The 14,331-nt window shown below is 44.9% G+C and overlaps 1 protein-coding gene across 1 annotated transcript in view; it reads right to left on the reverse strand.

Moving 5' to 3' along the window:
* The window catches only part of sipa1l1 (signal-induced proliferation-associated 1 like 1), a 219,796-nt gene that overhangs the window by 16,356 nt on the left and 189,109 nt on the right, over positions 1 to 14,331 (reverse strand). Inside the window, 2 exon segments of the mRNA XM_090242469.1 lie at positions 1,161 to 1,627; positions 2,754 to 2,851. Coding sequence (XP_090098595.1) covers positions 1,161 to 1,627; positions 2,754 to 2,851 — 565 coding nt within the window.

A 14,331-nucleotide genomic window follows, 5' to 3' on the forward strand; every position in this document is an offset into this window, starting at 1 on the left:
TATGGTGGAGAGAGAGAGAGAGAGAGAGAGAGAGAGAGAGAGAGAGAGAGAGAGAGTGTGGGGGGAGAGAGAGAGAGAGTGTGGGGAGAGAGAGAGAGTGTGGGGAGAGAGAGAGAGTGTGGGGGGAGAGAGAGAGTGTGGGGGGAGAGAGAGAGAGTGTGGGGGGAGAGAGAGAGAGTGGGGGGAGAGAGAGAGTGTGGGGGGAGAGAGAGAGAGTGTGGGGGGAGAGAGAGAGAGTATGGGGAGAGAGAGAGAGAGTATGGGGAGAGAGTGTGGGGGGAGAGAGAGAGAGTATGGGGAGAGAGGGAGTATGGGGAGAGAGGGAGTATGGGGAGAGAGGGAGTATGGGGAGAGAGGGAGTATGGGGAGAGATAGAGAGTATGGATTTAACTAGCGGACATCGAGGGCGAAAATAATGTAACATGCCAATGAAATAATGTAGACTTTGAGCTAATAACTACGGAGATAAACACACATCTTTGCAGTGGACGTGTAGAGATTACAGTGTGCTACATATCCTCCTCACAGTCCTAACGTCAATGTACACAGGTATCGTGCTATCAGCTAGCTAGGCTTTAATCAACGTGCATCTCTGTGGGTTTTGTTCACTGTGTGAGTTCTGTTACGAGTATCAAGGCCATTATATTGTGCTTCTGGGGAAGACACTTGTATCCCTTTGTGACTGAGGATATATTCTACCTCACCTCCACTGTTTGAAAGATTAGCAATCAGTTTAGATAGATAGATGTATATTATCTACCTCACTTGCTTTGGCGATGTTAACACATGTTTCCCCATGCCAATAAAGCCCCTTGAATTAAAAGAGAGAGAGAGAGAGAGAGAGAGAGAGAGAGAGAGAGAGAGAGACAGAGAGACAGAGAGACAGAGAGACAGAGAGACAGAGAGACAGAGAGACAGACAGAGAGACAGACAGAGAGACAGAGAGACAGAGAGACAGAGAGACAGAGAGACACAGAGACAGAGACAGAGACAGAGACAGAGACAGAGACAGAGACAGAGACAGAGACAGAGACAGAGACAGAGACAGAGAGACCTAGCAAATATCATGGTTAAAAGACGGGAGTTTTTTTAAAAAGGTTATGTGTTTGAGGGTGAGTGTGTGTATGCATGTGTGTATTCAAGTCTTACACACTACATACCTGGACCCTGCGTCACTCAGACTGAACAAGCTGCAATCTCTAACCAACAGGTGTGTAGGAGGAGTCCTAGCAGTCCCCTCTCCTCTCTCCCCCCTCTCCACTGGGGGTTGTGGGGACTCCACGGTTGTCGTGGACCTCTCTAGCACCCTCCTGTCCCCCTCAGTGGGGCTATGCCAAGGGGATGGAGCTCTATCCCTCCCCTCTCTACCCCCAGGAGCTAAGAGGGAACTAGAGCTCCCGTGGTGGGGGTGTGGGTGGCCCCCTCCTCCTCCGTAAGACGAGGTGTCTATCCCGCTGTCGGCAGAAGCCCCATGGAGGTAACCCCCTCCCAGGCCGTTGGGTTCAGAGTCAGTGGCCTCCCCTGGTGCTCCGGGGCCCCCCAGGTCGGACCACTTGTCGGTGTCGCTGTGGCCCCCGCTGGAGGCCGTGCTGGACAGGGTGTTACTGCTGGAGTAGGGACCCTCAGGCTGTGGGGGGGAGAGAGAGGAGAGAGAGAGAGGAGAGAGAGAGGAGAGAGAGACAGAGAGAGAGAAAGGAGAGAGAGGGGAGAGAGAGGGAGAGAGAGAGGAGAGAGAGAAAGGAGAGAGAGGGGAGAGAGAGGGGAGAGAGAGAGAGAGAGAGAGAGAGAGAGAGGGGAGAGGGGAGAGAGAGAGGGGAGAGAGAAGAGAGAGAGAGAGGGGAGAGAGAGGGGAGAGAGAGAGAGGGGAGAGAGAGAAGAGAGAGAGAGAGGGGGGAGAGGGGAGAGAGAGGGGAGAGAGAGAGAGAGAGAGGGGAGAGGGGAGAGAGAGAGGGGAGAGAGAAGAGAGAGAGAGAGAGAGGGGAGAGAGAGAGGGGAGAGAGAGAGGGGAGAGAGAGAGAGGGGAGAGAGAGAAGAGAGAGAGAGGGGGGAGAGGGGAGAGAGAGAGGGGATAGGGGAGAGAGAGGGGAGAGGGGTCAGAGAGAGGGGAGAGAGAGAGGGGAGAGAGAGAGAGAGAGAGAGAGAGAGAGAGGGAGAGAGAGAGAGAGAGAGGGGAGAGAGAGAGAGAGAGAGGGGAGAGAGATAGAGAGAGAGAGGGGAGAGAGAGAGAGAGAGAGAGAGGGGAGAGAGAGAAAGAGAGAGAGAGAGAGGGGAGAGAGAGAGAGAGGGGAGAGAGAGAGAGGGGGGAGAGAGAGAGGGGAGAGAGAGAGAGGGGGGAGAGAGAGAAGGGGGAGAGAGAGAGAAAGAGAGAGGGAGAGGGGAAAGAGAGAGGGGGAGAGAGAGAGAGGGGAGAGAGAGAGAGAGGGGAGAGATAGGGGGGAGGGAGAGAAAGAGATGGGTTAGACAGGAGTCTGGACAAGAGAACGTCTTCAGATCAGTGATATCCTTCATCAGCAGCGATCTGAAAGACCTGGACAAGAGAACATGTCTTCAGGTGCTTTAGAGGAGATGAGGAGAGGAGATGAGGAGGGGAGATGAGGAGGGGAGATGAGGAGAGGAGATATGGAGAGGAGATGAGGAGAGAAAGTCACTTTTGACATGCAAGCCAAATGTTTCATCAGGTAAGAAGTACGTTTCGTCTCTCTCTCCCTGGTCGGGGTGAGGGCAGGGGAGTGTGGCGCAGAGTGAAGCCTGACCTGGGAGCTCTTCTTGGGGGAGTGGTGGATGACCTGCTCCTGCCTCTGGATGCGTGGTGCTCCGGAGTACCCAGGACCAGACTTAGACACAGGAGAATCTAAAAAAAATAACACACACACACACACACACACACACACAAGAGAGTTTGAGGTTAGCAACAGTGCAAGGAAACACGCACACACACACGTTCACACTAGTGTGAACACACACTAAGGACCATGACTTTCGCACACGCATATACTGATAATCCAGTTTACATTATTCTACAGTCGCACGTACAGTGTGTGTGACGATCATCCTATGATCTCATCACATAATCTAGACATGCCTAACATACAGTTGAAGTCAGAAGTTTACATACACTTACGTTGGATTCATTAAAACTAGTTTACATACATTTCGGTTGGAGTCATTAAAACTCGTTTTTCAACCTCTCCACAAATTTCTTGTTAACAAACTATAGTTTTGGCAAATCTACAACATCTACTTTGTGCATGACACAAGTCATTTTTCCAACAATTGTTTACAGACAGATTATTTCACTTATAACTCACTGTATCACAATTCCAGTGGGTCAGAAGTTTACATACACTAAGTTGACTGTGCCTTTAAACAGCTTGGAAAATTCCAGAAAACGAGGTGTACCTGTGGATGTATTTCAAGGCCTAGCTTCAAACTCAGTGCCTCTTTGCTTGACATCATGGGACAATCAAACTAAATCAGCCAAGACTTCTGAAAAAAATATTGTAGACCTCTACACGTCTGATTCATCCTTGGGAGCAATTTCCAAACGCCTGAAGGTACCACATTCATCTGTACAAACAATAGTACGCAAGTATAAACACCATGAGACCACGCAGCCGTCATACCGCTCAGGAAGGAGACGCGTTCTGTCTCCTAGAGATGAACGTACTTTGGTGTAAAAAGTGCAAATCAATCCCAGAACAACAGCAAAGGACCTTGTGAAGATGCTGGAGGAAACGGGTACAAAAGTATCTATGTCCACAGTAAAACGAGTCCTATATCAACATAACCTGAAAGGCCGCTCAGCAAGGAAGAAGCCACTGCTCCAAAACCACCATAAAAAAAGCCAGACTACGGTTTGCAACTGCACATGGGGACAAAGATCGTACATTATCGAGAAATGTCCTCTGGTCTGATGAAACAAAAATAGAACTGTTTGACCTTAATGACCATCGTTATGTTTGGAGGAAAAAGGGGGATGCTTGCAAACCGAAGAACACCATCCCAACCATGAAGCACGGGGGTAGCAGCATCATGTTGTGGTGGTGCTTTGCTGCAGGAGGGGCTGGTGCACTTCACAAACTTAAGGACAGCAAAGTCAAGGTATTGGAGTGGCCATCACAAAGGCCTGACCTCAATCCTATAGAAATTTTTGGGCAGGACTAAAAAATTGTGTGTGAGCAAGGAGGCCTACAAACCTGACTCAGTTACACCAGCTCTGTCAGGAGGAATGGGCCAAAATTTACCCAACTTATTGTGGGAAGCTTGTGGAAGGCTACCCCAAACGTTTGACCCAAGTTAAAGAGTTTAAAGGCAATGCTACCAAATACTAATTGAGTGTATGTAAACTTCTGACCCACTGGGAATGTGATGAAAGAAATGAAAGCTGAAATAAATAATTCTCTCTACTATTATTCTGACATTTCACATTCTTAAAATAAAGTGGTGATCTAACTGACCTAAAACAGGCAATTGTTACTAGGATTAAATGTCAGGAATTGTGAAAAACTGGAAATGTATTTGGCTAAGGTGCATGTAAACTTCTGACTACAACTGTATGTGTGTATCTATATGTCTATATATATATATATCTATCTATATACATATATACATATCTCTATCTATATACATATCTATATATACACATATATATATATATATATATATCTATCTATATACATATCTATATATCTATATATATATATATAGAGATATATAGATATGTAGATAGATAGATATATATAGATATGTCTATATATATATATATATATAGATATGTATATAGATAGATGTATATAGATAGATATGTATATAGATAGATATGTATATAGATATAGATATGTAGATATAGATATGTAGATATAGATATGTATATAGATAGATATGTATATAGATAGATATGTATATAGATAGATATGTATATAGATATAGATATATATATGTATATAGATATAGATATATATATATATATATAGACATATCTACATATCTATATCTACATATCTATATCTACATATCTATATAGATAGATAGATAGATAGATATATATATATACACATATCTATATATACACATATCTATATATATCTATATATATATATATATATATATATCTATATATATCTATATATATATATATATATATATATATATATATCTATATATATCTATATATATAGATATATATAGATATGTGTATATATAGATATGTATATATCTATATATATATATCTATCTATCTATCTATCTATCTATCTACATATCTATCTATCTATCTACATATCTATCTATCTACATATCTATCTATCTACATATCTATATCTATATATATATCTATATATATATATATATATACATATCTATATATACACATATCTATATATATATATATATCTATATCTATATATATCCATAAGTATCTATATATATATATATATATCTGTGTATGTGTGTGTAAATAAATTAGGCTATAGAGTAATTGGCCAGGTGTTACGCAACAACAACCACACAGAAATAGACAGGCCATTAGTGAGCACTGCACCCAGGGGGAAACATGGCTGTAAGTGAGAGAGCGAGAGAGAGAGTAGAGAACAAGGGGATACATTAGAAGAGATCATGCAGATAGAGCAGTAGAAAACAGAGGGAGGGACCGAAGAGAGCAGTAGAAAACAGAGAGAGGGACTGTAGAGAGCAGTAGAAAACAGAGAGAGGGACTGAAGAGAGCAGTAGAAAACAGAGAGGGGGACTGTAGAGAGCAGTAGAAAACAGAGAGGGGGACTGTAGAGATGAAGAAAGCAGTAGAAAACAGAGAGAGGGACTGTAGAGAGCAGTAGAAAACAGAGAGGGGGACTGTAGAGAGCAGTAGAAAACAGAGAGGGGGACTGTAGAGATGAAGAGAGCAGTAGAAAACAGAGAGGGGGACTGTAGAGAGCAGTAGAAAACAGAGAGGGGGACTGTAGAGAGCAGTAGAAAACAGAGAGAGGGACTGAAGAGAGCAGTAGAAAACAGAGAGAGGGACTGAAGAGAGCAGTAGAAAACAGAGAGAGGGACTGAAGAGAGCAGTAGAAAACAGAGAGAGGGACTGTAGAGAGCAGTAGAAAACAGAGAAAGGGACTGAAGAGAGCAGTAGAAAACAGAGAGAGGGACTGTAGAGAGCAGTAGAAAACAGAGAGGGGGACTGTAGAGAGCAGTAGAAAACAGAGAGGGGGACTGTAGAGAGCAGTAGAAAACAGAGAGGGGGACTGTAGAGAGCAGTAGAAAACAGAGAGAGGGACTGTAGAGATGAAGAGAGCAGTAGAAAACAGAGAGAGGGACTGTAGAGAGCAGTAGAAAACAGAGAGGGGGACTGTAGAGATGAAGAAAGCAGTAGAAAACAGAGAGAGGGACTGTAGAGAGCAGTAGAAAACAGAGAGGGGGACTGTAGAGAGCAGTAGAAAACAGAGAGGGGGACTGTAGAGAGCAGTAGAAAACAGAGAGGGGGACTGTAGAGATGAAGAAAGCAGTAGAAAACAGAGAGAGGGGCTGTAGAGAGCAGTATAAAACAGAGAGGGGGATTGTAGAGAGCAGTAGAAAACAGAGAGGGGGACTGTAGAGATGAAGAGAGCAGTAGAAAACAGAGAGGGGGACTGTAGAGAGCAGTAGAAAACAGAGAGGGGGACTGTAGAGAGCAGTAGAAAACAGAGATGGACTGAAGAGATGAAGAGAGCAGTAGAAAACAGAGAGAGGGACTGTAGAGAGCAGTAGAAAACAGAGAGGGGGACTGTAGAGAGCAGTAGAAAACAGAGAGAGGGACTGTAGAGATGAAGAGAGCAGTAGAAAACAGAGAGAGAGACTGTAGAGATGAAGAGAGCAGTATCTGTGTCATAACAGCAGTGCAGTCCATGGTATACAGAGAACGACTACCAACATATTTCACCCCTCAGCAGTTGTCTGCTCTGCAGTCTCAATATTCTCTAATGAGGTAGTGTGTGTATATCTCTCTCTGTGTGTGTGGTTCTGGTTTCAGTCCATGCATGCGTTACGTGAATCCTGCCATTCACCACTGACAGGTGAGTAATTTCCCAGAAGCCACCTCCTTCATCTCCGCTGGCGGTTTGGAAAATGTGAACGACCACCTCGATTCAGTCTTATGAAGCAAAATTAGAAAATTGTGTTTTACATTGGATAAAAGTAGAGACTCAGAGCTACAAAAGTGTATATATATCATACACTACAGTTGAGGAACAATGGGAAAGTCATTCTGCTTTGAAAGTTGATATACTTGAAACCTCACTTTAGTAGAGAAAATGGCCCTTGAATGTTTTGGTACACCTACTGGAGAGGTCTTCTTTGTCTACACCCATTCATAATCGCTCTTAAGCCTGAGCCCCACCCAGGGCTGTGGAGGTCACCAAATGTCGTCAGCCGGTGATTGTTAAGCAAATATCTGTCGGTCTCACGGAAATCGACCGTTAATTAATTAAACACATTTAGTAGCTTCCGGCTTACACACATTGTCTACAAGCCACTGAGGCAGACCATTGGTTATACTGGACTGGGTTATACTGGACTGGGTTATACCGGACTGGGTTATACTGGACTGGGTTATACTGGACTGGGTTATACTGGACTGGGTTTAGGGTTGGGTTATACTGGACTGGGTTATACCGGACTGGGTTATACCGGACTGGGTTATACTGGACTGGGTTATACCGGACTGGGTTATACCGGACTGGGTTATACTGGACTAGGGTTATACTGGACTAGGGTTATACTGGACTAGGGTTATACTGGACTAAGGTTATACCGGACTGGGTTATACCGGACTGGGTTATACCGGACTGGGTTATACCGGACTGGGTTTGGGGTTGCATGTACTTTCTCTAGTTTAGAGTGTGAGAGTGAACGGGGTCGATTCAACCAGCGCAGAGTTGAAAGGAGGAGAGGACGGGAGAAGGAAAAACAGAGGGATGAAGTGAAGGAAAAAGAGAAAGAAACAGGAGGGGGCCGTGAGTCATGGTAGATTTCCTTGAAAAGGGCTGGAAGAAGAGAGGGAGAGAGAGAGGGGGGGGGGGGGGGAAGAAGAGAAAGAAAGAGAGAGAGAAAAGAGAGTGTGAGAAAGACACACAGAGTTGGTTACACAACTGTACCGACAGGAAAGAGAGGAATTTATGTTTTTAATTTTCCTACAGAGAGCCTTGAACAGCGAGGAAAGGAGAGAGAGGAGAAAAGAAGGTGGATAAAGGGGCTGTGGTTGTCATGACATTTTGTCAGCCGGTGATTATCATGCAAAAGTCTGCTGGTCTCACGGTAATTGACCGTTAATGAACATAAACACGGTTAGCATATCTAGGCTTCCGCTCATACAAGCTGCATACCTGATCGCTGATGCAAGACTTTGGAACGTGCACATGTAAAACAGTATAATATAATATAATATAATAAATCAATGTAATAATACACAAACCCACAATAAATGCAGTATTTATTTAAGGCAAATGTAAAGAAACAATATGCAATGAAGAAAATGTATTTCAAGCAGAACAGAACAGGAGTCGGTCCACTGTGTGTTATCAGACTATTGCACCACACCATAGCCTGTAGGCTAGTTCATGTAGCAGGCATGACATGCGTATAAGTCTCGTGACGTTATTTTTATAGTATTTTAATAGTAAAAATAATATAACATTAGATTAATAAAATAGTACGGATATTTTTTCCCCCGTTCAAGAACGAGGGGTGCTTATACGAAGTGTCCATGTTGAGTGTAAAAGTGACCATTTGAAACCGGTCCTAATAGGTTAGATTTAGAGTTATTTGGCAACTTTAGTTGTGAATGATTACAAACTTTACAACGTGCTAGAAATCAGAACAGATATGAACTGTATGATGCGACTATAGAATATTGATTAGAGAAAGTAGCAAAACATTTTTTTTTTTTTTAAACTTGCACTCCTCCCGTTCTTTGTTCTCAAGCTTCACACGTTGTTTCTTCTCTCATCAAGTAGATCATATTTTCACCCATCAGACTATTCTTCATGTAATCTTGTCTGTACTAATATGTCACATTTGGAATGGCCCATTATCAAATGGGCATGGGGGGGGATGGGGGAAGACACATCAAATCAAATGTATTTAAATAGCCCTTCGTACATCAGCTGATATCTCAAAGTGCTGTACAGAAACCCAGCCTAAAACCCCAAACAGCAAGCAATGCAGGTGTAGAAGCACGGTGGCTAGGAAAAACTCCCTAGAAAGGCCAGAACCTAGGAAAGAAACCTAGGGAGGAACCAGGCTATGTGGGGTGGCCAGTCCTTCACATATCCTTCATATGGACCCGAATAGCGAATGGAGGCCGATTTCCCTCCGGTTCCATTTTCAAATGATGCAGGGTAGCGGAGATGTGCTTAATATGAGCAGCTGAGAAATAAATATAACACTTGTTTCACATCAACCACTATTTGAGGAGCATGGTCTCCCTACGCGACAGGTGATATCCCCCCCCCCCCCCAGACTCTGTACGGCATGGGCTCTCCAACTCTCTTCCTGCAGCTACCCAGTGCTTCATTTAGGAAACCAAGTGAAATCTGTTTCGGGAACATTGATAGTAACAATGTTTTTTCTCCGACAACAACAACAACAACAACAACAACAACACATATTTCATTAAACTGTTGACAGCCCCTCTGCACGGTCGAGAAGGGAATGGAGGAGAGAGGAGGAGGAGGAGGAAATGGAAACGCATAGTGGTGAGATATATTCTGTAGCTAAAGGTAATTTTCCAGACTACTAAACGTTGAAAATATAAACAAACAATGCTCTACTACTCGGCGATTCAAAATGAAAACTCACTATAATTGTAGGCTAACTGTAAGCCGCCTTCTGCACAATCAATGAACCAACTGCATCTCCTAGCACTCTAGGTTCTCTAGGTTCTCCCCCAGACCCATGAACGTTCGGAGCGTAAGCACAAGGTAACCAGTCCATCCCGTATGGATGATAATACAGTCTAGGTTCTAGGTTCTCTAGGTTCTAGGTTCTTTTGGTTCTCCCCCAGACCTATGGGATAGAATGTTCGGAGCGTAAGCACAAGGTAACCAGTCCACCCCGTATGGATGATAATACAGTCTAGGTTCTAGGTTCTCTAGGTTCTCCCCCAGACTCATGGATAGAACGTTCGGAGCGTAAGCACAAGGTAACCAGTCCACCCCGTATGGATCGTAAATACGTTTTGTTTGATGTGTTTTTCTGCCATGCGTAATATGTGGTAGACCGTGTATTGTAAAATCGCGCAATACTTATTTTAATTCAGGTTTTTCTTGGGGGGGAGGGAGTTCATATACAGTGCCTTGCGAAAGTATTCGGCCCCCTTGAACTTTGCGACCTTTTGCCACATTTCAGGCTTCAAACATAAAGATATAAAACTGTATTTTTTTGTGAAGAATCAACAACAAGTGGGACACAATCATGAAGTGGAACAACATTTATTGGATATTTCAAACTTTTTTAACAAATCAAAAACTGAAAAATTAGGCGTGCAAAATTATTCAGCCCCCTTAAGTTAATACTTTGTAGCGCCACCTTTTGCTGCGATTACAGCTGTAAGTCACTTGGGGTATGTCTCTATCAGTTTTGCACATCGAGAGACTGAAATTTTTTCCCATTCCTCCTTGCAAAACAGCTCGAGCTCAGTGAGGTTGGATGGAGAGCATTTGTGAACAGCAGTTTTCAGTTCTTTCCACAGATTCTCGATTGGATTCAGGTCTGGACTTGGCCATTCTAACACCTGGATGTTTATTTTTGAACCATTCCATTGTAGATTTTGCTTAATGTTTTGGATCATTGTCTTGTTGGAAGACAAATCTCCGTCCCAGTCTCAGGTATTTTGCAGACTCCATCAGGTTTCTTCCAGAATGGTCCTGTATTTGGCTCCATCCATCTTCCCATCAATTTTAACCATCTTCCCTGTCCCTGCTGAAGAAAAGCAGGCCCAAACCATGATGCTGCCACAACCATGTTTGACAGTGGGGATGGTGTGTTCAGCTGTGTTGCTTTTACGCCAAACATAACGTTTTGCATTGTTGCCAAAAAGTTCAATTTTGGTTTCATCTGACCAGAGCACCTTCTTCCACATGTTTGGTGTGTCTCCCAGGTGGCTTGTGGCAAACTTTAAACGACACTTTTTATGGATATCTTTAAGAAATGGCTTTCTTCTTGCCACTCTTCCATAAAGGCCAGGTTTGTGCAATATACTGACTGATTGTTGTCCTATGGACAGAGTCTCCCACCTCAGCTGTAGATCTCTGCAGTTCATCCAGAGTGATCATGGGCCTCTTGGCTGCATTTCTGATCAGTCTTCTCCTTGTATGAGCTGAAAGTTTAGAGGGACGGCCAGGTCTTGGTAGATTTGCAGTGGTCTGATAGGCCTTCCATTTCAATATTATCGCTTGCACAGTGCTCCTTGGGATGTTTAAAGCTAGGGAAATCTTTTTGTATCCAAATCCGGCTTTAAACTTCTTCACAACAGTATCTCGGACCTGCCTGGTGTGTTCCTTGTTCTTCATGATGCTCTCTGCGCTTTTAAAGGACCTCTGAGACTATCACAGTGCAGGTGCATTTATACGGAGACTTGATTACACACAGGTGGATTGTATTTATCATCATTAGTCATTTAGGTCAACATTGGATCATTCAGAGATCCTCACTGAACTTCTGGAGAGAGTTTGCTGCACTGAAAGTAAAAGGGGCTGAATAATTTTGCACGCCCAATTTTTCAGTTTTTGATTTGTTAAAAAAGTTTGAAATATCCAATAAATGTCGTTCCACTTCATGATTGTGTCCCACTTGTTGTTGATTCTTCACAAAAAAATACAGTTTTATATCTTTATGTTTGAAGCCTGAAATGTCGCAAAGTTCAAGGGGGCCGGATACTTTCGCAAGGCACTGTATATGGATGTTTAAATTAGTCATCACCTTAGAAAGTGTTGTTAGGCTTTGAAGAAAACATCCCCAAACGGCCATGTTTTCCACACGGTTTCAACCTGTTGTTGAACCTCTTTCTTCAATTTCATCATCACAGTGAGGTGAGTTTTAAAACAGTAGAGACAATAGAGCCCTGACTACCAGGCCATTAGGACCTGATGGAGGGACAATAGAGCCCTGAGTACCAGGCCATTAGGACCTGATGGAGGGACAATAGAGCCCTGAGTACCAGGCCATTAGGACCTGATGGAGGGACAATAGAGCCCTGGGTACCAGGACATTAGGACCTGATGGAGGGACAATAGAGCCCTGAGTAACAGGACATTAGGACCTGATGGAGGGACAATAGATCCCTGAGTACCAGACCATTAGGGCCTGATGGAGGGACAATAGATCCCCGAGTACCAGACCATTAGGGCCTGATGGAGGGACAATAGATCCCTGAGTACCAGGCCATAAGGACCTGATGGAGGGACAATAGAGCCCTGACTACCAGGCCATTAGGGCCTGATGGAGGGACAATAGATCCCTGAGTACCAGACCATTAGGGCCTGATGGAGGGACAATAGATCCTGAGTACCAGACCATTAGGGCCTGATGGAGGGACAATAGATCCTGAGTACCAGACCATTAGGGCCTGATGGAGGGACAATAGATCCTGAGTACCAGACCATTAGGGCCTGATGGAGGGACAATAGAGCCCTGAGTACCAGGACATTAGGACCTGATGGAGGGACAATAGAGCCCTGAGTACCAGGCCATTAGGACCAGATGGAGGAACAAGAGAGCCCTGAGTACCAGGCCATAAGGACCTGGTGGAGGGACAATAGATCCCTGAGTACCAGACCATTAGGGCCTGATGGAGGGACAATAGATCCCTGAGTACCAGACCATTAGGGCCTGATGGAGGGACAATAGAGCCCTGAGTACCAGGCCATTAGGGCCTGATGGAGGGACAATAGATCCCTGAGTACCAGACCATTAGGGCCTGATGGGGGGACAATAGATCCCCGAGTACCAGACCATTAGGACCTGATGGAGGGACAATAGATCCTGAGTACCAGACCATTAGGACCTGATGGAGGGACAATAGAGCCCTGAGTACCAGGACATTAGGGCCTGATGGAGGGACAATAGATCCCTGAGTACCAGGCCATTAGGGCCTGATGGAGGGACAATAGATCCTGAGTACCAGACCATTAGGACCTGATGGAGGGACAATAGATCCCTGAGTACCAGGCCATTAGGGCCTGATGGAGGGACAATAGATCCCTGAGTACCAGGACATTAGGACCTGATGGAGGGACAATAGATCCCTGAGTACCAGGCCATTAGGGCCTGATGGAGGGACAATAGATCCCTGAGTACCAGACCATTAGAGCCTGATGGAGGGACAATAGATCCCTGAGTACCAGGACATTAGGACCTGATGGAGGGACAATAGATCCCTGAGTACCAGGCCATTAGGGCCTGATGGAGGGACAATAGATCCCTGAGTACCAGACCATTAGGACCTGATGGAGGGACAATAGATCCCTGAGTACCAGGCCATTAGGGTCTGATGGAGGGACAATAGATCCCTGAGTACCAGACCATTAGGACCTGATGGAGGGACAATAGATCCCTGAGTACCAGACCATTAGGGCCTGATGGAGGGACAATAGATCCCTGAGTACCAGACCATTAGGGCCTGATGGAGGGACAATAGATCCCTGAGTACCAGACCATTAGGACCTGATGGAGGGACAATAGATCCCTGAGTACCAGACCATTAGGGCCTGATGGAGGGACAATAGATCCTGAGTACCAGGCCATTAGGACCTGATGGTTGTTAGTGAGTTGGGTACTACCAACGCCTGTGCATGAGAGGAGATTACTGTTACTCAGCGGTCAAATATAATATTTACTGCAGTCATGACTCATTGCTGCCGGTGTGGTGGTAACACTGTCACAACAACAGCCCCGGTGTGGTGGTAACACTGTCACAACAACAGCCCTGGTGTGGTGGTAACACTGTCACAACAACAGCCCTGGTGTGGTGGTAACACTGTCACAACAACAGCCCTGGTGTGGTGGTAACACTGTCACAACAACAGCCCCGGTGTGGTGGTAACACTGTCACAACAACAGCCCTGGTGTGGTGGTAACACTGTCACAACAACAGCCCTGGTGTGGTGGTAACACTGTCACAACAACAGCCCTGGTGTGGTGGTAACACGGTCACAACAACAGCCCTGGTGTGGTGGTAACACTGTCACAACAACAGCCCTGGTGTGGTGGTAACACTGTCACAACAACAGCCCTGGCTGGATATAACAACAGCCCTGGCTGGATATAACAACAGCCCTGGTGTGGTGGTAACACTGTCACAAC

The sequence above is a fragment of the Oncorhynchus mykiss genome, chromosome 8, assembly GCF_057628025.1.
Source record: "Oncorhynchus mykiss isolate SJ-2025 chromosome 8, ASM5762802v1, whole genome shotgun sequence".
Lineage (NCBI taxonomy): Eukaryota > Metazoa > Chordata > Actinopteri > Salmoniformes > Salmonidae > Oncorhynchus > Oncorhynchus mykiss.